We start from the raw sequence: 22738 nt of genomic DNA, 5'->3' as shown, positions 1-22738 counted from the left end.
TTGTCTGTGTATCTCACATTCCCACCCAGGCAAGCCTCCGTTCTTCCAGATTTCCGTTTTCCTCTTGGGCTCTGTCTTGAATTCCCGATCCCAACGTGGCTTCTGGACCTTGGGCGTCTTGCCATGGTTTCTAATAGTCCAGCTAGTCTATTCAGTGGTCTGGGGACAGGGGGCAGAGTGGAGGGTGTGTGAGAAACGGTCTCTCACCCCGCTGTGATGTCCCTCAGAACATCTTCATTGGAGAAGACATCCGAAAGCAGCTGCCCAACGAGTCGGCCCTGTTTGACCAGGTCAATAACAACTGGAAAGCCATCATGGACCGGATGAGCAAGGACAGCAATGCTCTCCGGAGCACCCACTACCCAGGTGAGCGCTCCATGGGCAATTGCTCTGACAGCTATCATGGGGTCTATGCATTTGTGAGGTCACGGCCACAGGCTTCATCACTGAAAACGATCCCATCGTCACTATCATTAGTAGTTATGTTTAATACCATTGCTACTGTGAGTAGTAATGCCACCACTACTTGGAAACATTTGCTAATATTAGTCATCAATATTATTACTAATTATTATCGTTTTTACAGTAAATCAAGATAAACTAATGCTTAAGTAGAATATCATCTACTGCTTTAGAGCATGGGCTACAGAGCCAGCTTTGGGTTCAAAACCCAGCACAGGCTTTATTGGTCCCGTGCACTTGGCAGCTTGCTCCCGGCACACTGCAGTTTCTTCATCTGTCATGGGAGTTTTGGGAAGGACTGTGAAGGAGCAGGGACTCTCTCAGTACAGCAGGGGGTGCTGGGTTACCAGCACTGGGCCCGGCAGCCCTCACTGAGCACGGCTCTTCTCAAGCTGAGTCACAGTGATTGCTTGCACTCAAGTGAGCTAGGTGAATGGACTAACTCACAAAGCCATAAAAACTATGATCCCATTGCTGGATATATGCAACAAGCATCTGGACCATGGTTTCCAAGTCTTTCTGTGACCTCCAGGGGTCACCTGGGGTCACCCAAAGACTCCAATAGCCTGCAGACACTCTACCTGCTTGAAGGTTCACGCTCACAATCATTGGTGCCTTCTTTCAAAGGACAGAACGTGGGAAGACATGGGGAAAACTCCAAGGAGTATGGAGGTGAACTGGGAGGAAGCTAAGATTTCTGGGAGTTTACAGACATGAACACATCTTGTTGAAAATCTCAAGTTGGCCTTTGTGGTAGAACTTTTTCTTTTCTTTTAAGATAGTCAAAGAGATGTGTTTACTTCAAGAACACAATCTTGAGTTTGGACCCTGCACTTTCTGTGAATGTATAGGTGTGTGGATTTGTGTAGTATTGTGTGTTTTGTGTACACATATGGGTGTGTGCATGTGTGTGCCAGAGGGCAGGAGTCCAGTAATTGACTTTGGATGTCTTCCTTTATCACTTTACCTTATTTCTTTATTTTATCTTTTTATTCTTGATCCTTTTTCTCCCTCCATGCCCTCCCACCCTCTCCTCCCGCTCTCCTTCAGATTCATGACCTCTTTGTTCACTAATTCTTATAGCATGTGTATATGTAAACACGCATATGTTCCTAATTGTAACTGTTCCATCCATATCATGTTACTTGTATGTACGTTTTTAGGCTGACCGTTTGGCTCTGGACAACCAATTGTGCTCCTCCCTGGGAGAGGCCACCTCTCCTGCTCCCAGTTTTCCTCAGTTGCCTGTAGTTCTTTGTGTAGGGTTGAAGCCTCAAGGGCTTTTCTCCATCCGGTTTGGTGTGTTCATTGGTATCAACCTTTTTTCAGATCACATTTGGGCAGTCGTGTTGGTGAGACTTTCCGAGTGTAGCTTGTGCTGTTGCTAGGACACACAGTCTCACAGCACACTCCCTGATCCTCTTACAGTCTTTCCGCCCCCTCTTCCGCAACGTTCCCTAAGCCCTAGGTGGGAGAGTGTTTTGTAGATATATCCCCTGGGACTGGGCTCCACAACTCTTCATTCTAACTGGTTGTGGTTTTCTGTAGTGGTCTCCATCTGTTACAAAGAGAAGTTTCTTTGATGAGGGGTGAGGGTATAAGGACAAATTGTTGTTAGGGATTATGGTGGTTTAGTAAATTAGTGGTTGTAGACTGTCCTCCAATAACCACAACTTCATTGGCAACAAGTACTAGTTAGCTAGGTTTCCAGAACCAGGCATGTTTTCTCTTTTGTTGAGTGGGTCTTAAGTCTAATTAGAGAGCTGTTGGTGACCGCCAAGGTATGGTGCCCCTACTGCACTCTTGGGGTTGTCATGCCTGCTGGTCTTGATGTGGTTCATAGGTGTCGTAGCTGGGTAGGACTATTGGTTACCTTCCTCCTTTGGAAGCTTGCATGATGCCTTCTGGTACTATGAAAGCCAGTCCTCAGGGGTTACTTAGGTCAGTTCCAGCTCAGGGGTTTCTGTGCCCTGTTTCTGAAGTACACGGTGTTTTCAACAACTCACCTTCCACCTCTGGAAGATACCCAGGGCAACTGCAATAGGCTGCATGTTTTGGGAGTCTCTTGAGTAGCCTTGGGTTTGTGTTGGCTCTTACTGCTATTTCACAGGCAAAGAGATCAAAATTCAATGATGTTAATGAAAGTGCTAGTGAGCTAAAGACTGTTACCGTGGTGGCCTTCGCCTCCTAGTTGAGTGGCCACTGCGCTGTGTCACGATCGCTTTCGTTGTGGGCCTGTGATGTGTCAACTGCAGAGTCATTTTTAATTTTCAGAAACTCTTGAGCTGAACAGTGAAGCTCCAAGTTCTTAGGTGTAATAGGACTATTGTTGTAAAGACTGGTGAGGAATGGAGTCACCGCATATTACCTAGGTAATAATGTGTGAGCTCTCCCTATGTAGTCATGGGTAATGAATAAGGAAGAGAGTGGGATAAGTATGCATAGGGATTGGGGATATTTCTGTCTCCAAAAGCCCTTATGGCCATCTGTACCTCAAACTCAAGAGCTGTAAGCAGAGCTGGGCATTCCAGGTCTACTCAGGGCAGCAGGGGAGAGGCCGTCAAATGTTATTCATTACCTTCTCCTCAGACCTCCTGGAAACCCTGATAGAAATGAACTCGATCCTGGAAGACATTCAGAAGTCTCTGGACATGTACTTAGAGACCAAGCGCCACGCGTTTCCTCGCTTCTATTTCCTGTCCAATGATGACCTGCTGGAGATTCTGGGCCAGTCCCGGAACCCGGAGGCTGTGCAGCCACACCTCAAAAAATGCTTTGACAACATCAAACTGCTGAGAATCCAAAAGGTCAACAGAGGTGGCCACGATGGGAAAGAGGGCTGGGAAGGAATAGTGAGATCAAGGTACTCGAGGCTTTGGAGGGGACCACGCTCTCCTAGCAGGAGGGTGGCATTACTTAATGATTGTAGATCCTCACATAGAACTTTCCAGAACTAGTAATATTGAGAGGAGTAAAGAGAAGAAATCACCTTTAAAGGGCGCAAATACTTGTAGAACAGTCAATCTCAACCTGTGGGTCTCAACCCCCTTGGGCGTTGAATATCAGATACTTACATTACAGTTCATAACAGTAGCAAAATTATGATTCATAACAGTATCAAAATTATGATGAAGTAGCAACAAATAATTTTATGGTTGGGGGGTCACCACAACATGAGGAACTGTATGAAAGGATCGCAGCCTTAGGAAGGCTGAGAACCACTGCTCCAGAAGTTTACCAAGAATGGGGCCCGGAGATGGATGACTTGTCTCTTCTACAGGTTGGGGGCTCCAGCAGCAAATGGGAAGCGGTAGGAATGTTTTCAGGCGATGGCGAGTACATTGATTTCCTCCACCCAGTACTTCTAGAAGGACCTGTGGAGGTGAGTGGTGGCAAAGGTCTTAGAAGCAAACTGTCTTTCGATTAGAAAGTTTGCTTGACCACACCTTTAATCCCAGTGCTCGCGAGGCAGAGGCAGGCGGATCTCTGAGTTTGAGGCCAGCCTGGGCTACAGAGCCAGTTAAGGACAGCCAGAACTACACAGAGAAACCCTGTCTCAAAAAAATCAAAGAAAGAGAGTAAGTTTGGCTCCATGAGGAGAGTCCATTTCCACGAAGGGAGATGAGCTTGCTTTGTGGTTGCTGTTTCTTCAGTCAGGCATGGACTTGACATTTTCACTCCTCCTTAAACTTAACTTTCCATCCAGTGCTCCAAACCCTCTGCCTCCTGCCTCCACGTCCTTTGGAGACCCATGCCCGCTATTGCCTAACTGCGCTTTTCCTCCTGGGTCCTCAGCCCCCCTCGGTCTTATTTCCCCTGCGCCTTCTCTTGGGGAACCTCAGCCACCGGCCCTTGGACTGAGCCCTTGTGTTACTTCCTTCTCCCTAGGCCTGGCTTGGTGATGTGGAACGGGCCATGAGGACGACCCTGCGGGATTTGCTTCGGAACTGCCGATTGGCCCTCAAGAAGTTCCTCAACAAGAGGGACAAATGGGTCAAGGAGTGGGCTGGCCAGGTGAGCTGGGGCCACACCAGTGGGGGACAGTGGAGCCAACAGAGCAGCATGTGGGAAGACAGACTCCAGGGCTTCCTGCTGCCCCCTCCAGGCTTGGCTCTCACACTCTATGTAATTTAACCGGGGCTCCCGACCCAAGACACACGTGCCATCCTTCAGGGCAGACTGGGCATAGTAACACTGGGTTCTGGAAGAAGATGAAACTCAAGAAGGCCTGTGTAGGTGGCTAAAGGCAGGGCCTGGGAATCAGCTTCTGTACCCACCGTAGATGGTGATCGCGGCTAGTCAGATCCAGTGGACAGCTGATGTCACCAAATGCCTGATGACCGCTAAGGAGCGCTCAGACAAGAAAATTCTCAAGGTCATGAAGAAGAAGCAGGTGGGGAGCTCTTCAAGTGTGGGACAGACCTGGAGTTGGAATTGGTGTGTAGGTAGTGACAAAACCAGAGCTGGACATGAGCTGTCGGAACGAGCCAGAACAGGGTGCTCTGTGACAGAAACGCTGGGGATCGTACAGTGGGCAGCAGAGGCAGGCTCTCCTGGGAAGATGCTGGGGATAGGAATTGTAGGGGACTGGCTCGGAGTCAGGTGACGCCAGGTCAGGATGTGGTGTCATTCAGCTTTGGCTACACTGCTCCATCTGTTCTTGCCCATTGCCCAGGTGTCAATACTAAATAAGTATTCGGAAGCCATCAGGGGGAACTTGACCAAGATCATGAGGCTTAAAATTGTGGCTCTGGTGACGATAGAAATCCACGCTCGGGACGTGCTGGAGAAGCTGTATAAAAGCGGCCTCATGGACGTCAACGCTTTTGACTGGCTGAGCCAGCTTCGCTTCTACTGGGAGAAGGTGTCAGACGGGCCGACGCGCTGCTCTTTCATCCCCAAACTGACCCATAATGCTTTTCATTCGTGGCTGTGTGCTATATTCTTTTTTTTTTTTTTTTTTTTTTCTCGGTTTTTCGAGACAGGGTTTCTCTGTGTAGCTTTGGTGCCTGTCCTGGATCTCGCTCTGTAGACCAGGCTGGCCTCGAACTCACAGAGATCCGCCTGGCTCTGCCTCCCGAGTGCTGGGACTAAAGACATGTGCCACCACCGCCTGGCTGTGTGCTATATTCTAACCCAACCCTTTATTCTTTCACAGCTTCTTCCTTACAAGTTTTATCTCTGTCTCACTCCCAATTCACCAGTGGAAAATAGTTATCTAGGCACTCTTCCCTAACGGTGACACTTGCCAGTGACTCAGAGTCCAGCCAGCTGTTTCCATGGATTGGGGTGGGGGGGACATGCAGTATGGAACCCATTTCCTGTCTTGGCCCTAAACCATCCCTCCTTTGAACTCTAAAACAGAACCCCAAATCTACCTGCAGCCCACCTGACCTCTCTGAGCCCTACAGGTAGTCGTTTGTATCTCTGCTCTTCCCCCCAAACCCATCCCTGTCTCATCCTGCCCTGTTTTCCCAGGATGTTGATGACTGTGTAATCCGCCAGACCAACACACAATTCCAATACGGTTATGAGTACTTGGGGAACTCTGGCCGGCTGGTCATCACCCCCCTGACAGACAGGTCTGCCGTGGGGATGAACGGGTGTTTGGGGGAGGGGCCGCAGAGACAACAGACTTCCAGGAGTCTGACCCGAGCCACATCCCAAATTCTCAGATGTTACATGACGTTGACCACGGCCCTGCACCTTCACCGAGGGGGCTCACCCAAAGGCCCAGCAGGCACTGGGAAGACAGAAACGGTCAAGGACTTGGGCAAAGCGCTGGGGATATACGTCATTGTGGTCAACTGCTCCGAGGGCCTGGACTATAAGTCCATGGGCAGAATGTACTCAGGACTAGCCCAGGTCAGTACCCTGCCTCCCCATCCTAAAGGTCCTTTGCACGTCTTTTAGTACCTGAAAATCAACTGAAACCCAAATCTGGTTTATACCTTTGCAGCTTGCCTGAGGTAATTCTTACAGTCATAGTAAAGAAGTGAAACTCCTTCAGCTCCCTGAGTTTTTCACAGTGCATGTGAGCAAACTAAGGTCATGAAGGGATTAGACAGAGTATGTACAGAAACTCCGGCACACAGGAGCTGCTCAGTGCACACGGGTTCCAGCCACACCTTTGGCTGCTGTCTGAGGTAGAGCTCTGGCCAGAAGCTATGGCACTGTTACTCTGGTCCCCCTGTACCCCCTGTTTCAGAGGCCACCTTTCCTACCAAAGCATTTTCAGGAAGAGTGTGTTAATCTTTGTGTTAATCCGTGGTCAAGCACCTCAGGGCACCTCTCTTTGTGTTAATCTGTGTCCTAGGATCTCAGGACACCTCTCTTTGTGTTAATCTGTGGTCTAGGCCCTCAGGGCACCTCTCTTTATGTTAATCTGTGGTCTAGCCCCTCAGGACACCTCTCTTTGTGTTAATCTGTGGTCTAGGCCCTCAGGACACCTCTCTTTGTGTTAATCTGTGGTCTAGCACCTCAGGACACCTCTCTTTGTGTTAATCTGTGGTCTAGCACCTCAGGACACCTCTCCTGCTTCAGTGACCCTGCCTCTCCCTCCCTCCACAGACTGGAGCCTGGGGCTGCTTTGATGAATTTAACCGCATCAATATTGAGGTGTTGTCCGTGGTGGCCCAGCAGATCCTGTCCATCCTATCTGCCTTGACTGCCAACCTCACCCGTTTCCATTTTGAGGGCTTTGAAATAAATCTGGTGTGGTCTTGTGGGATCTTCATCACCATGAATCCTGGTAGGTGGCAGGACCTGATGGCATGGGGGTGCAGGGGGGTGAGAACTGAGTGTCTAGGATAAGTATTGTGTCCTTTCCCTCTCCCTCCCTGTGTCAAAGTGCTTAGTCAGCTAAGAACTACTTGACTAAAGAGACCCACCTTAGTCAGCTTTCCATGGCTGTGACAAAATCCCCAGGACGATTTAGCTTAAGGCTAAGGTTGGTTTTGGTTTCATGATCTCGGCCGGCCTGTGGACCGTCATTTCTGCCGGCCTGTGGACCGTCATTTCTGAGCCTTTGGTAAGGTGAGGCAGGATGTCATGAAGGAGGTGTGTGGTGGAGCAGGACTGCTCATTTCACGGTGACCAGGGAGAGAGGGAACAGGGGAGGCAAGGAGGCAGGGAGAGAGAGAGGAGAGAAAGATTCGTTGATTCGTAGGTATACTCCAATGATTTACTTCTTTCATGTAGACCACACCTTCTAAAGCTTTCATTAGTAGATGTAAATCTGTGAGGAACAGCCCATTGATGAGGTCAGGACCCTGTGATCTGGTCTAATGGATTCCAGAAGTCTCCACCTCTGAATCTGTTGTATCAGGAACAAGCCCTTAGGGGACATTTCAGATCCAAATTCCAACAACAGAAGAGAAGCAGGAACATACAAGGAGAAGAGGAAGTATTTTCTCTTCCTGTTCTCCCAGAAGGGCTCCAGAACCACTATGTGTCTTGATGGAGCCCTAGTCTTCCCAATGGGCTAGCTCAGAGCTCTGCCTCCCATCCCGTATGGAAAATGGAAGACTCCCTAATGTATAGAGTTCCCTCGCCTCATTGAGGGAACAGCTTTGGGGGTAGGGTATAAGAGAGAGCATGCTCAGGAAAGCCTCAGATTGGAGCCGCAGCTGTGAGCTGTGTAGGGCCCGTGTGCTCCATATAGAACTCAGCAGCTCTGTGGTTTCAGTTGGAAACGGCCACGTGGACAGTAAGGAGCACTTCTGAAGCAAGAGATGGGAGGAGGGACAGCCAAGGCAGAGATGAGGCGGGATTCTGGCTTGGAGCTGGAGCCAGGGAGAATGTTAGGGATAGAGTAAAGGTTGGGTAGAGTGGGATGTTTGGGAGATCAAGTGAGGACCGGGAAATGTGATTCAAAACAAAGGACTTTGTCCCCAGGCTATGCTGGCCGCACGGAGCTTCCAGAAAACCTCAAGTCCATGTTCCGCCCAATCGCCATGGTGGTGCCCGATTCTACGCTTATTGCGGAAATCATTCTCTTTGGGGAAGGCTTTGGCAACTGCAAGGTATTCTGACAATCTCTTCCTTCCAATTATTTTAGTTCCTTTGCATAATTATTCTCTGGACTGAGGAGCCCCCGAAGGACTCACAATCCGTTTATCCTAACAGGAACTTAGAGTACTGTCAGTAGGTTGTGAAGCCAGAGGGGTACAGAGGGGGCGGGGTCTCCCTTCCACGATACCACTAACCGATAATAGCACGATCCACAGATCTCCTAGCGTGGTCCAGAGCACCTTCTAGATGCCTCAAGTCCCTGACCGAGATTCTTATGTCTGTAACTTCCCAAATCAAAAGGGGGCTTGTGGGAGCTGAGCTATTGTCTTCTCTGCACGGTTCCCAGATCCTGGCCAAGAAGGTGTACACGCTGTACTCCCTGGCTGTACAGCAGCTCTCCAGACAGGACCATTACGACTTCGGCCTGCGTGCCCTCACCTCCCTTCTACGCTACGCTGGCAAGAAGCGCCGCCTACAGCCGGATCTGTCTGATGAAGAGGTAGGCCAGACACATGGCCCTGGCACCTCTGTCTCCATTGGCACTGGTCCGATGGTGTCTTCATGACAGTTTTCCAGGCTCTTTCTCTTCCTGCTCCAGATAGAGTTATTCCACCCACACCCGCCCACCCGACCTGACCCTCCGCCTCACGCCTTGTCCCCTGTGTGGCGGTCCCCATTGTGTTGCTGGGGACCCGCTCTGGCATAGCCATTGTTCTTAGGTCTCCCCTTTCCCCATACAGGTTCTGCTGCTCTCCATGAGGGACATGAACATCGCCAAGCTCACATCTGTGGATGTTCCATTGTTCAATGCCATTGTGCAGGACCTTTTCCCCAACATTGAGCTGCCAGTCATAGACTACGGCAAGGTATTTGCTGGGGTGTGTGTGTGTGCATGCGTGTGTGTGCGTGTGTGTGTGTGTGTGTGTGTGTGACAGAGGACAACTTACAGGAGTCAGTTCAGTTCTCTTCCTCCACCAGGTGGGTCCTGGGACGAGACTCAGATCATCAGGTTTGGAACGCACTGAATCACCTCGCTGGCCCGGTGTTTATTTAATAAGCTCCTTGACCTCGTGTGTGACTGTGCATCTGGGAGTAGGAAGTGTGACATCATCCACTAGGTGTGACTGAGTGACAGTTGGCTCCTCCTTGGACCCACATAAAGAGCTTCCTCTCTGACTCAGATCCTACAGGCTCACCTGCTCACGTTACTTTATTTATTTAGAGACAGGGTGTTACTGTAACCCTGGCTGACCTGATACTCCATATCTAGACCAGGCTGACCTATATTCTCAGAGACTGGCCTGCCTCTGTCTCCGTGGGTCACCACATCAGACTCCAGTTACTTCTGCGCAGCAGATCCTTGAATTCACTGAAACCTCAGCTCCATTGGCTATGATATCCACTAGCCCTCTCCCACTTCTCCGTCCTCACGGTGGGAACTTTGAGGAGAGTCCCTGGGAGCCGGGTGGTATGGGAGAGCAGAGGAGTGGAGGCCGTGTAGAAACTACAGGAACTTTCCTTTCTGTGTTCTGTTAGTCCACGTGCTCTGAGCTCTTTGCAGTTGAAACTGCTAAAATGCTGCATTAAAACATTAAAGAACAAACAAACAAACAACAACAACATCCTTTTTAGCGCATTGCTAAAACGGCGGGAATTCCAGGAGCCTTGGTGCGGGGACAGTGAATGAGGAGACTTTGAGAGGCAAGCAGCTTCCAATGCTGGTTTGTTTTTCCATGAAAATCTTGTCACTCTAAGGTGACAGGGACAGGAAGGACAGCAGACCAAGTCTGGAGGTGGACCGGAAAGTCCCAAGCTATGGAAGCCTCAGTCCACAGGGACACACCCTCAGTCAACAGGAAACTGAGCCCTGGTGATGGGAGATTTCTCCAGCTCAGCCTCACACTGTTTATGGTTATCCGTTATCTTACTGTGAAATTTAAAACCTCAAGCTTAACCTCCTGGGTGTTTGTAGGTTGTCAGTACCCCCGGGTGACTGGCAGAAGCCAAGGGGAATGGTTTCTGGAGGAGTGAAGCCTCAGCTCAGGTCCAGAAGAATGAATTCCGAAGCAAATGGTCAACAAAGCCCAGAGGGCAGTGCACACCATTCCTATAATCTGCAGCTAATGGAACTCTAAGAGGAAACTTTGCAGATAGCTGCCCTTAATGTTTTCTCAAGGAACCAAGAGAGGAGCTCTGAGCCAGAACAAAAGCGTGTATTCAGAGTGCGCTGGAAAAGGAGTGAGTGGAATCTGCAGAAACGTCCAGGCATGCTTGTGCGTGATGCCATCTCAACACTCTGGAGGTGATGGCAGACAGTGGGCACCAGACCAGATCTGCACAGTGTTTAAAAAATGTGCAATTTAAGAGCTGGAGAGACAGCGCTCACTATCCTTGCAGAGGACCCAGCTTCGGTTCCCAGCACCCACATGGCAGTTCACAACTGCCTGTAACTAAGTTCCAGAGGATCCTGTGCCCTCTTACGTTCTTCTGCATACATATGGGGTACATATACTCATGTAGACACATGCATGCACATCAAAACAATAAACAAATCTTTATTTAAAATGTAAAAATAAAACCCTCAGTGTAGAGACAGAGGGCTGCTAGCTAAGGAAAGTCAGTTATATTGCATGGCGACTGTGCTGAAGACAGACTTCTTTTTTTTTTTTTTTTTTTTTCCGTTCTTTCAAGACAGGGTTTCTCTGTGTAGCTTTTGTGCCTGTCCTGGATATCACTCTGTAGACCAGGCTTGGCCTCAAACTCACAGAGATCCGCCTGCCTCTGCCTCCCGAGTGCTGGGATTAAAGGCGTGTGCAACCACCGCCCGGCCCTGAAGACTGACTTCTAAGGTGTGCATCTCACATCCAGAGGGCAAAGGAAGATGAGGAGGGAGATGGCTGACTGGAGGCCCTTTAGCCCACCCCTGAAAGGTCCGGAAGAGGAGCAAGCAGGGCGAAGGTTGCATTTGACATCTGTGGCATCTAGTTCCGAGTCAGCAGGGCAGTGGAGTAAGGAGGGCTTTAGAGGCAGACTGAATAGTTAGATCGCAGCCAGATATGGAGGTCCACACCTGCAGTCCCAGCATCAGAAGGTAGAGGCAGGAGGATCACTGCAGTTTGGCTTTAGCCTGGTCTACACTGTAAGTTTGTAGCCAACCAGAGCTGTGTCACAAGACTGTCTCAGGGAAAAAAGAAAAAGAAAAAAGAAAAGAAAAAGCCGTTGTATCTCTGTGATCTGGTGTCTTAATGACCCTGGTGACTGCCTCCCTTCTGGGTGGAGGACTAGGAGATGAAAGGGCGGGAGTCAGGCCTGGGGAACATCCTTCAGGGTATGAGTGGGAGTGAGTTCCCGCATTGACCGAGGGAACATTTGCAGATTGGATGCTCAGACCTTCTGCTTCCTTTCATCTCAGCATAAACAACAGTGGCATCCAGACAGGAGAGTGGAGGAATTCTCGAATTCTCTCTGGGGCATTCTTCTGACCCAAGAGGAATGACTAAAATGTGGTGAGAAGGCCCGGCATGTGTTACCTGCAGGACTGCTCTGCTCACAGTCTAGGAGCCCCAGACTCCCATCAGCTTCGGTCTTTTCATCTTCTACAGTCATATAAACGAACTTGGGAGTAGAGCGGGGAGAATCAGGAATTCAAGGCCAGCCTTGGCTATATAAGGAATCTGAGGCTAGCCTGCTGTAATGATTATTATTATTACACACAGAGACACGAGCAGAAAATCAAAGCTCACCGAACACCAGAGTGGAGGCTCTAGTATGAAAGACGTTGGGCGTTAGCAGTGGAAGGGGGAGGTAAGAGAGAAAGAATGGGGACATTTGAGTCCAATTTCTCAGGCAAGAGATTTTGTTTTAAACGCAGAACAGACCGGATGGTAAGAGTTCTGAACGAAGTATCAGCCCTGAGAGAAGAAGCAAGGTGTCTACTTTTTACGAGTCTATGAAAAAAAGGTGTGGGTCTTACATCACAAGGAAGCAGGCTTAGTCAATATGTGACCCATGTTCTGATGGCAGGTGGCAGGAGTCGCTCTCTGGATAGGAGATTGGGGCTTAGTTAATGTGTGACTCAGAAAAAGTGATTATAGTCAGACTGATTCCCGTCCCCCCCAACACACAGCAAAATCAGTGGGGGGCTGGGTGTGTCCTTGTCTGGCTTGCAGCCCTATCTCCTTAGGACTTGATTACTTGGGGGGCCTGAGTTCTCTAACAAAAGAAGCCCATATAAACAGGAATGAGCCAATGCGAGAAAATAGATAGCCTGGGGGAAGGGGGTAGAACAAACACAGAAACAAAAACCATCATTGGCTGTCTCTGCTGAGGAGTGGCGGCCACGCCTGTAGACACCGGTACTCTGGAGGCTGAGCGAGGATGGTTATTTGTGTGTATGCATGTAAGTCAGCCTGGGCTGCCAAGACCCCACCCGGACTAAAACAAATGAACTATCAGGATTATCAGAGGATGAAATTCTAATGAAATGCCATTAAGAAAGGACCATGGCAGAGAGAACATCAGACAAAGGGGTGAAGAGATAAGACTCAAAGGAAAATCTAGGCAAGATAGCATTCCAATGATCTCAAAAGTAGAAACAGAGAAAATGGAGGGAGTGGGGTCCCCACAGCTAAAGGAGAATTCACATACACGTGACCAATCCTTACGATGGCCACCATTGTGAAACTGGAAAACACTGAACAAGGAGACTATTTCACAAGTTTCCAAAGAGGAAAAGAAAAAGGAGGCAAGAGACAAAAGCCTAAAAACAACAGCAACAACAAAAGCCGCGCTGTTCTGTGCTGTCTCAATAATATTCACTATGTTACTAATGGAGCAGCCTTCAGAATTCCAGAGGTAAACATTTCTGACATCAAATTCCATACCAGCCAGCCTATCATGTAGAAGGCGCACTCGGCTACGTTTTCAGTTCCGCTGATTCAGAAACTAACAAACACAAAGCCTTTCTAATGTGTCCAAAAGCTGTAAGAGGGCGTGGCCGGCCGCTAAAGCTCAGACGCACACTGTGAAAGGTCAGCGGGGAGGCAGACGCAGGAAACATGCTTAATGCAAAGGAAGCTTAACTAATGCTTGGGATGATGCTGAGGAGGGCGTGCAAGATGACGGTCACAGGATGGACCAAGGGAGCAGGCAATGCAGATCAAACCAAGCCTATCCAACCACTACAGGAAATGAACCCCTCTACTAAAAAAAAATCTGAAGCCTTCAGGAGGACTGCTTATAAGAAAGAAATTGATAACTGATGTGACCGTTATTTACAATTAACTAGCAGAGTTTGGAGTTAGGTTAGTGATAAGCATCTTGCAGAAACAGGAGCAAAAGCCACAGTAACTGTTAGAGCCCTTAGGGAAAACAAAACAGTCTAGAAGAAAAGTCCACATCCTTATGCTAATACTTGGTCGTGTTTACCTGAAACTTAAAGAGCTGAGAACCAAAGAGATCTGCCCGCTAACTACTCATCAGAGGAAAGCTAGGGAACCATGACAGACAGCCTAGCTTTTAAGGCAAAAAGCTCTACTGGAAACAGAGGGTCACTTCCTGATAATTAATAAAACATTTGATTCACCAGAAGATAAAACAGATCTAACTTGGATGTACTTAATGATAGACTCAAAAGAACTAAAGCTAAATTGGCTGAATTATAAGGAGAAATAGACAATCACATGACAGTCTCAACCTCTTCCTAAGTAAATCCGGCTGACTGCAAATCACTGTTATGGGAGATTTCAACAACACAATGGACAACTTTGAATTGATTCATATCTAAAGAAATTTCACTCATGAATCAAAGAACGGTCATTTCTTTCTTTTTTGTTTGTTTGTTTGTTTGTTTTTCGAGACAGAGTTTCTCTGTGTAGTTTTGGTGCCTGTCCTGGATCTCGCTCTGTAGCCCAGGCTGGCCTCGTGCTGGGATTAAAGGCGTGTGCACACACATAGAACATATAGGAACTCTAACCGTGTAAAGACCATGTATCTGCCTCACACAAAGCTGAAAACTAGGAAAGCAGGCTGGCTGACTTTAGAACCCGATGTCTTTTGCTGTCCTTTGCGTGTGTGTGTGTGTGTGTGTGTGTGTGTGTGTGTGTGTGTGTGTGTATGGGTATACACACACAGCAGTCATAAGAGACACAGCCTGGCCTGATCTGTCACTCTGTTTTATTCCTTGGAGACAGGGTCTCTCACTGACCCTTGAGCGTGGCTGGTCACCAGCAAGCCCCCATGATCCTCTTGTCTCCATCCAACCATAGCACTGGGGTTTCAGGTCCATGTGTAGCCATGCCCAGATTTTTATGTGGGTGCTATAAGTCTAAACTTAGGGCCCCATGCTTGAACAACACGTTCTCTTACTCACTGAGCTCCGTGCCCAGCTTGCCTGCCTGCCTTCCTGCCTTCCTGCCTGCCTTCCTTCCTTCCTTCCTTCCTTCCTTCCTTCCTTCCTTCCTTCCTTCCTTCCTTCTCTCTCTCTCCTTCCCTCCCTCCCTCCCCCTTTCTTTCCCTCCCTCCCTCCTTCCTTCCTTGATACTGAGGATCAAACCCAGGGCCTTGCATATTCTAGACAAGCAGCCTACCACTGAGCTATATCTTTAGTCCTGGTGTCTTACCTCCGCACTAGCCAGTTCTCAGTGAATTAATGAGTTTGAGTGCAAAGGCCCTTAGTGTCATTGGTGCCGGTTCCGATGTGTCTTCCCAGGCACTGAAGGGAGTGTGAAAGTCCCTTGGAGGACTCATCCATTTTCTTCTGCTTCTCTCAGATACAGGACACCATCGAGCAGGAGATCCGAGAGATGGGTCTGCAGATCACACCATTTACCCTCACCAAGGTTCTCCAGCTGTATGAAACCAAGAACTCTCGACACTCCACCATGATTGTGGGCGGCACCGGCAGCAGCAAGACCACCTCCTGGAAGATTCTACAGGCCTCCCTAACATCCCTGTGCCGCGCTGGAGAACCCAACTTCAACATCGTTAGAGTATGCAGTGGGGCCCCCGCATGGCTGGCAGGTGCTGGGAGGGGCCAGACCAGGATCCATGGAGGCCTGGGGGAGATGAGCAAGGAGGCGCTGGTGCTGGAGCCCAAGAGAGAGGGGCAGGGGCAGAGGCAGTGGGAGTTTGGGCTGCCAGAACCTCAGAAGTCTCTTGTGGTGTTCTTTTCAGGAGTTCCCTTTGAACCCAAAGGCACTGTCCTTGGGGGAGCTGTATGGAGAATATGACCTCAGCACCAATGAATGGACAGATGGCATCTTATCTAGTGTCATGCGGGCCGCATGTGCAGGTATCCTGTGGGTCGGGTGGGTGAGCAGAGATGTCAGCAGCTCCCCAGAGAGTGGGGACCCTGGGAACAAGAATCACCAATGGGGGTGAAAGGTGCCTGGGAAATGCCTTTAGACAAGGAAGTGCGTGGTGAGGGACACAAGGCAGTCTCTTGGTTTCCTTATCACCCGACTGCCATTAAGATGAGAAGCCAGATGAGAAATGGATCCTTTTTGACGGCCCCGTGGACACACTGTGGATCGAGAGCATGAACTCTGTCATGGACGACAACAAAGTGCTGACCCTCATCAATGGGGAACGCATCTCAATGCCAGAGCAGGTGCTGTATCCCGGGGGCCCTGTAGAAGGCAGTGGGGGAGGGGAGGGGACCCGAAGTGGTGGCTGGCATACTGAGAGTATGGGAGAGAGCTGGGAGGAAGACGTGGGTTCAGGGAAATCTACAACTGAAGCAAACGCTTTTCTAGGGAAATCTACAACTGAAGCAAATGCTTTTCTAGGGAAATCTACAACTGAAGCAAACGCTTTTCTAGGCTAATGTGAGCTCAGCGGGAGAGCTCATCTGGCCTTTGCCTCTGGGTTCCATTTCCAGCACAGGAGACAGGGGGACCATTGCTACCATGGAACAATTGTACAGAAAAGAACTTTGTGTCTAGAAACCACGGTATAGACTCAGGCTATCCTCGACTTCATTTCCACTGGTCTGTGAGGTGTGGTCTTCATATCATACACCAAGGTTATGATCTCATGGGACGTCACACCCACCTTTTCCCTTTATTTTCTCCTCTCTCTCCCTCTCTCCTTCCTACCCTTTCTCTTTCCTCTCTCTTCTCTCTTTCTTGCATTTTAGATAGCATCTCATGTAGCCCGGGCTGGCCTTGAATTTGCTATGTAGCTAAGGATAATCTTGACTCCTGATCCTCCTACCTCTGCTTCCCAAATGCCATATTACAGGCATATGCCCCCTACGCTTTCCTTCCATGCAAGCTAGAGAGTGATTTTTCCTAAGGAGAATTTTGAATAAGCTCTAATTTCTTTTAGAAAGCGTCTGAATCACTGTTCTATTGCTATGAAGAGACACCAGGAACCGGGAACTATTATAAGAAAAAGCATTTCATTGGGGGCTGGCTTACAGTTTCAGAGCTTTAGTCCATCTTCACCGTGGTGGAACATGGTGGCATACAGGCAGGCACTGGAGCTGGGGCTGAGAATGCTACGTCGTGATCCAAAGGCAGAGGGGCAGAGAGACTGGGTCTGGCGTGGGCTTTTGAAACCTCAAAGCCCATTCCCAGTGACACACCTCCTTCAGTGAGACCACACCTCCTAATCCTTCTCAAACAGTGCCAGTCTCTGGTGACTCAGCATTCAAATATGTGAACCTATGGGGACCATTCTTATTCAAGCTACCATAGAAAGCGGCCATTTATAAACCTCCGGCCGTTTTTCCTCTTGCCTCATGTTCCTTGACCAAGCACACCTTAAGGCATAAGTTCTGGGTATTTTTATACTATGGATATGGTGCAGATGATAAGGTTCTGACAAAAGTCTATCCTTAGGTGTCTCTCTTGTTTGAAGTGGAGAACCTGGCTGTGGCCTCTCCAGCCACGGTGTCTCGCTGTGGGATGGTCTACACTGACTATATTGACCTGGGCTGGAAGCCCTACGTTCAGTCATGGCTGGAAAGGAGGCCAAAGGTAAAAAGGGAACTGAGGAGAAGTGACTAGGGTGGTCTGTGGTAAACAACAGTGGACAAAGCGTCTCTTCTTGCTCACGTCCAGACAGAAGTAGAGCCCCTTCAACGCATGTTTGAAAAGCTCATCAACAAGATCCTGAACTTCAAAAAGGATAACTGCCATGAGCTCGTGCCCGTCCCGGAGTACAGTGGCATCATCTCCCTCTGTAAGCTCTACTCAGTCCTGGCCACACCAGAGAATGGGGTAAGGAGAGGAGCCAGCCTGGGGCAGGGGCAGAAGGGAGGGCCCACAACCTCACCTGTACACCTTCAATTTGAACAAGGGCTTGAAATGGGGACTTAAAGGAAAGGCTTCAGCCTGACCATGGGACAGGTGTGTGTGTGTGTGTGTGTGTGTGTGTGTGTGTGTGTGTGTGTGTAAATGAATGAATAAAAACACACGCTTGAATGTGTACTGAGCTGAAAGTCCAGACTAGGAATTCAGAATTAAATGTAGCAAGGGCTGGTAGTATAGCTCAGAGGCAAAGGACCTGCCTCATACGCACAGAGCAGACAGAGAAGGAAGGAAGGAAGGAAGGAAGGAAGGAAGGAAGGAAGGAAGGAAGGAAGGAAGGAAGGAAGAAATGATGAGTAAACAGCCCAAGAGGGGGGTCTTCCTATAATTTCCTACCCATATTCCATTCCTTGTTTTCTGTACTTTGAAAACACAGCTAATATTCCTTGCTATACCATTTCTGATGAGAAGTTCTAGAAAATTCCAGATGAATTGATATTTCAGAAAAATTTTGTTCCATTTAGAATTGGGGAGAAAAGATTAAAAAATTTTGTTGTTGTTGTTAAGATTAAATCGTTGCCTTAGAAATGTTTTGCATTATTTTTAATGGTGTTACCAGGTAACAAAACTATTAATATATAACGAACAGCAGTTAAGGTCTCTGGCAGTGTGAGTTACTCGTCATGGCCAGGAACAGGGGCACACACCTGTAATCACAGCACTTAAGAGACCCAAGCAGGCAGATCTTGAGTTCTAGGCCAGCCTGGTTTGTAGTTTGAGTTCAAGAACAGCTCAAGCTACACAGTGTGGCTGTCCATCAAAACAGAAGAACAAAAACCGCTTACCAAAGAAAAGTGAGCCATCTGTGCTGATACACGCCTTTAATCTCAGAAAGGCTGAAGCAGATGGACCTCTGTGAGGTCAAGGCTAGCCTGGTCTACATTGTGAATTCCAGGATAGCCAGGGCTATGTAGAGAGACCCTGTCTTAAGAAAAAAAAAAAGGTATGGTTGACCTTCGGTGTTATGCTTGTCCAAGACCAGACTAGCACACTCCACTAAGTCCTATTGCATGGTTCTTCTAACATGTCTACAAACATTTTTATCACCGCCTTCCAGTCACACATGGTTGTGGTGGAGCGGGGATCGACTGACTGCTGCAGCTCCTGGGAGAGTGCTGACCTCTCAGACACCACAGAATCCCTGGCTCATCTCACAGGCCAGAGGTTCTCAACCTACTTTCCTGTATATGTATATATGTATATATATATATATGTGTGTGTGTGTGTATATATATATACATATATATGTTTGTTTGTTTGTTTTTTCAAGACAGGGTTTCTCTGTGTAGCTTTGGTGCCTGTCCTGGATCTCGCTGTGTAGACCAGGCTGGCCTCGAACTCACAGAGATCTGCCTGGCTCTGCTTCCCAAGTGCTGGGATTAAAGGTGTGCGCTACCACTGCCCGGCCTCCTGTCTATATTTTGATGATTGAAGATTGATATAAGGCCAAGCTTATCATTCCGCATTGGACAGAATCCTATAATCCTGTCTTTATATTACATTCTCTGTACAGTCCTGGCTAGCCATGAACTCATGACAGACCTCCTACCTCTGCCTCCCAAGAGCTGTGATTGTAAGCATGTGCCGTCTGCTGACATTTATCTCTGTAAGAGCTCCTCAACTCTGCCTGTGGCTGTGCCCTGTGACACGTCAAAGATGACAGGAAGATGCTGAGTTGGCGAGCTGCTTCTCAGTGAAGTACATGGAGGGAGGCAGCTCTCTGGGCTCCATGCATACTTCCAGAACAACAGCACCTGCCACGTGCCCCTCAGGCAGGGAAGAGAGAACACAGCTCTAAGTATGATGTGTCCACTATTGAGCTGGAATACTTTAAACTTAATTTTGTTTTGAGACAGGGTCTCATGTCATGTATCGCTGGCTGGTTTGGATCCTTCTGACAAAGGTGTATGCCATCATGCCTGGCTAAACTTAGTATTTACTTAATCATTTTATTTGGTCTTTGTACACGTTCATGAGTATGTGTGGGGACCAGAAGTCAACATCAGGTGTCGTCCTTAGTCATTCTCCGTCTTGTTTTTATTTTCTGAGGCAGGATCTTACTGAACCTGGAGCTCGGCTAGACTGGTTAGCCAGAAAGCCCCAGGGGTCCTCCTGACTCTGCCCCTGTCCCCAGTGCATTGACTACTGATGTCAGCAGCTGCATCTGGCTATTTTGTGTGTTTTTTTTTTTTTTTTTTTTTTTTTTTTTTCAAGACAGGGTTCCTCTGTGTAGCCCCAGCTGTCTTGGAACTCGATCTGGAGACCAGGCTGGCCTCAAACATAGAGATCCACCTGCCTCTGCCTCCCGAGTGCTGGGATCAAAGGTGTCACCACCACCACCGCCCAGATGCAGCTGGCTGTTTTGAATGTGCGTCCGGAGATTGAACTCCGTACATCACAGCTGTGTGATGTGTCTGTGTATGTGTTTTCACAGATGTGCTCACACATGTATGCAGGTGCAGTATGTATAGAGGCCAGAGGTTGATGTCAAGTGTCTTCCTGATCACTCTCCCCTTTTAAAATTGATTGAAGTAAGTGAGGTCTTTTGATTCAGCTAGTCTAGCGAGCGGGTTTGCCTGGGAGAGCTCCTAAGCACTAGGATTACTGGTGGGCTGCCATGCCCACCTGGCATTTACATGGGCACTGGGGGTCCAAGCTGAGGTTCTCATGCTTGTGAAGCAAGGGCTTACCACTGAGCCACCCTCCCTAGCTCCAAAGCTAAATTTTAATTGTATAAGTAATCATTGAGTTTAGTTTTCTTTTTGAAAATTAGATACTACTTTTCCTTTTTTAAGACAGGATCTGGGCGTGTAGCCTTGAGCTTGTGATCATTTTGCCTACTCAGTGCCGGCCGGGCGGCCGGGATCGCAGGCCTGAGCCGTCCTGCCAGGCTTCTCAAGTCCCCTTTGTCCATTCCCCCCCCCCTTCCTAATCTTGTTTTCTTTCCTCCTCCACAGAAATAACCACTGAAGTAAGTTTGTATCATTCTAGGTGCATTAAAAGTGCTCAGCCAAAGCTAGGCTGCGGCGGCGCACGCCTTTAATCCCAGCACTCGGGAAGCAGAGGCAGGTGGAGCTCTGTGAGTTCAAGGCCAGCCTGGACTATACAGTGAGACCTTGTCTCAAAAACAAAAACAAAAAACAAACACCAAATCAAACAGACAAAATTGCTTGTTGACATAAAAACCCACAGGTATCCATAGATGTTATCCTGTTTAGGAAGTAGACTATGGTGTGGCATGATGGTGCATGCCTTAAATCTCAGCTTTTAGGAGGCAGACACAGGCGAACCTCTGTAAATTTGAGACCAGCCTGTTCTACATAGAGAGTCCCAGGGTAGCCAGGGCTCAAAAACAAAACAAACAAACAAAAAATGGATTATGCTACATGCAATTGCATGCTTGTCAAACCCAAACTGTGACACTGAGTGTCTGCTGTGATGTGCGGGTGCGCTTGGTTGCTTTAGCGGTGTGTGCTGTTCCGTGGTGTGTGACACTGAGTGTCTGCTGTGATGTGCAGGTGCGCACTGCTTTAGTGGTGTGTGCTGTTCCGTGGTGTGTGACACTGAGTGTCTGCTGTGATGTGCAGGTGCGCTTGGCTGCTTTAGCTGTGTGTGCTGTTCCGTGATAAATCCCTGCACTTACTTACTCTCCATCCCTCTATTGGTAGATGTTTAGGTCATTTCCAGGTTTTTTTTGCAGTTACAAACAGGTCACCACGTGCCCGTCCCCTTAAACACCCAGGAGTGCTGCTCAGGACAGGGCAGGCCTGATATGGCCAGAGGACACTTCCGTTCTGTGACTTAGCCTAGAGGCATTTCTGAGCAATTGCAGTGATGGATTTGTCTAAAATCCGTGAGTAGGTTGTAGATGAATACAACATCTGGAAAACAGCCACGTGGTTTCCCACGTAGAACCAGGGAAGAAGGCAGGTTCTCTGCCTTCTGATAGTCTGCTAAACTAGACCCGCCCATCTCTCCCAGGTGTGGCTCCGGTATCTTGAGTAATGAAGGTTATTCTAAGGCAAGTCCAGCACTCTGGACTCCTGAACCTCTTCTCCTCTCTACCCAGGTGAACCCAGCTGATACTGATAACTATTCCGTTATGGTAGAGATGACATTTGTGTTCAGCATGATCTGGTCTGTGTGTGCCTCTGTGGATGAGGATGGACGCAAGAAGATTGACAGTTACCTTCGAGAAATCGAGGGCTCGTTTCCCAATAAGGTCAGGGCTCTTAAAGCTAGCTGCCCCGTATGTCCTGTTTTTCCATGACTTGCAAGGCACTCTGGTCTTCAACCTCTGCCTGGCTCCCCACCTCGCTGCCATTCAGTCTGTGAGCCCTGCCTCTGCCTGGCAAGAGCTGAAGGAAGGTCTAGTAACATGACTCACATACTTTTCTTAGGACACCGTGTATGAATACTACGTGAACCCCAAGATGCGGACTTGGACATCGTTTGAGGAGAAGCTCCCTAAGAGTTGGCGTTATCCTCCCAAGTGAGAGCAGAGTCTTGTGTTTGTCTAGGGCTCGGTTCTGTAGTCGGTGGCAGATATGGCAAGAGCGATGGGTGAACTGTGAAAGGAGAAAGCCAGTTCCAGGGAAGAGGTGACTAGGTTTGGGAAGTAAGATCTAGAGGGCAGGGCTGTTGATTAGACCATGGTAGCACCAGAAGATGATAAAGAGAGGCCATGAGAGCTGAACTGGAGAGGGCCAACGCTCCTTGAGACACCTTTCCTTTCTTCCCTAGTGCCCCTTTCTATAAGATCATGGTACCTACTGTTGATACTGTCCGATACAACTACCTAGTGAGCACCTTGGTGGCCAACCAGAATCCTGTCTTACTGGTGGGTCCTGTGGGAACTGGAAAGACCTCCATAGCCCAGAGTGTTCTCCAGTCCTTACCCTCTGGCCAGTGGTCAGTGCTCATTGTCAACATGTCTGCACAGGTATGTC

General features: G+C 48.7%; 1 protein-coding gene across 1 annotated transcript in view; it reads left to right on the top strand.

Annotated features, from left to right (window-relative positions):
- Positions 1-22738, top strand: part of Dnah2 (dynein axonemal heavy chain 2) — a 114796-nt gene that overhangs the window by 57357 nt on the left and 34701 nt on the right. The window contains exons 30-49 of the mRNA XM_059270970.1: positions 228-366; positions 3052-3269; positions 3743-3844; positions 4351-4476; positions 4745-4855; positions 5138-5326; positions 5941-6044; positions 6138-6327; positions 7033-7213; positions 8359-8486; positions 8822-8974; positions 9216-9341; positions 15246-15464; positions 15649-15766; positions 15948-16084; positions 17319-17456; positions 17541-17699; positions 21859-22011; positions 22190-22281; positions 22533-22731. Of these exons, the coding sequence (XP_059126953.1) occupies positions 228-366; positions 3052-3269; positions 3743-3844; positions 4351-4476; positions 4745-4855; positions 5138-5326; positions 5941-6044; positions 6138-6327; positions 7033-7213; positions 8359-8486; positions 8822-8974; positions 9216-9341; positions 15246-15464; positions 15649-15766; positions 15948-16084; positions 17319-17456; positions 17541-17699; positions 21859-22011; positions 22190-22281; positions 22533-22731 (2982 nt within the window). The remainder of the gene's footprint in view (positions 1-227; positions 367-3051; positions 3270-3742; positions 3845-4350; positions 4477-4744; positions 4856-5137; positions 5327-5940; positions 6045-6137; positions 6328-7032; positions 7214-8358; positions 8487-8821; positions 8975-9215; positions 9342-15245; positions 15465-15648; positions 15767-15947; positions 16085-17318; positions 17457-17540; positions 17700-21858; positions 22012-22189; positions 22282-22532; positions 22732-22738) is intronic.

This window comes from Peromyscus eremicus, chromosome 8a (genome assembly GCF_949786415.1).
Source record: "Peromyscus eremicus chromosome 8a, PerEre_H2_v1, whole genome shotgun sequence".
Classification (NCBI taxonomy): Eukaryota; Metazoa; Chordata; class Mammalia; order Rodentia; family Cricetidae; genus Peromyscus; species Peromyscus eremicus.
The sequence above is the reverse complement of the archived record's forward strand: the minus strand, read 5'-3'. Positions and strand labels throughout refer to the sequence as shown.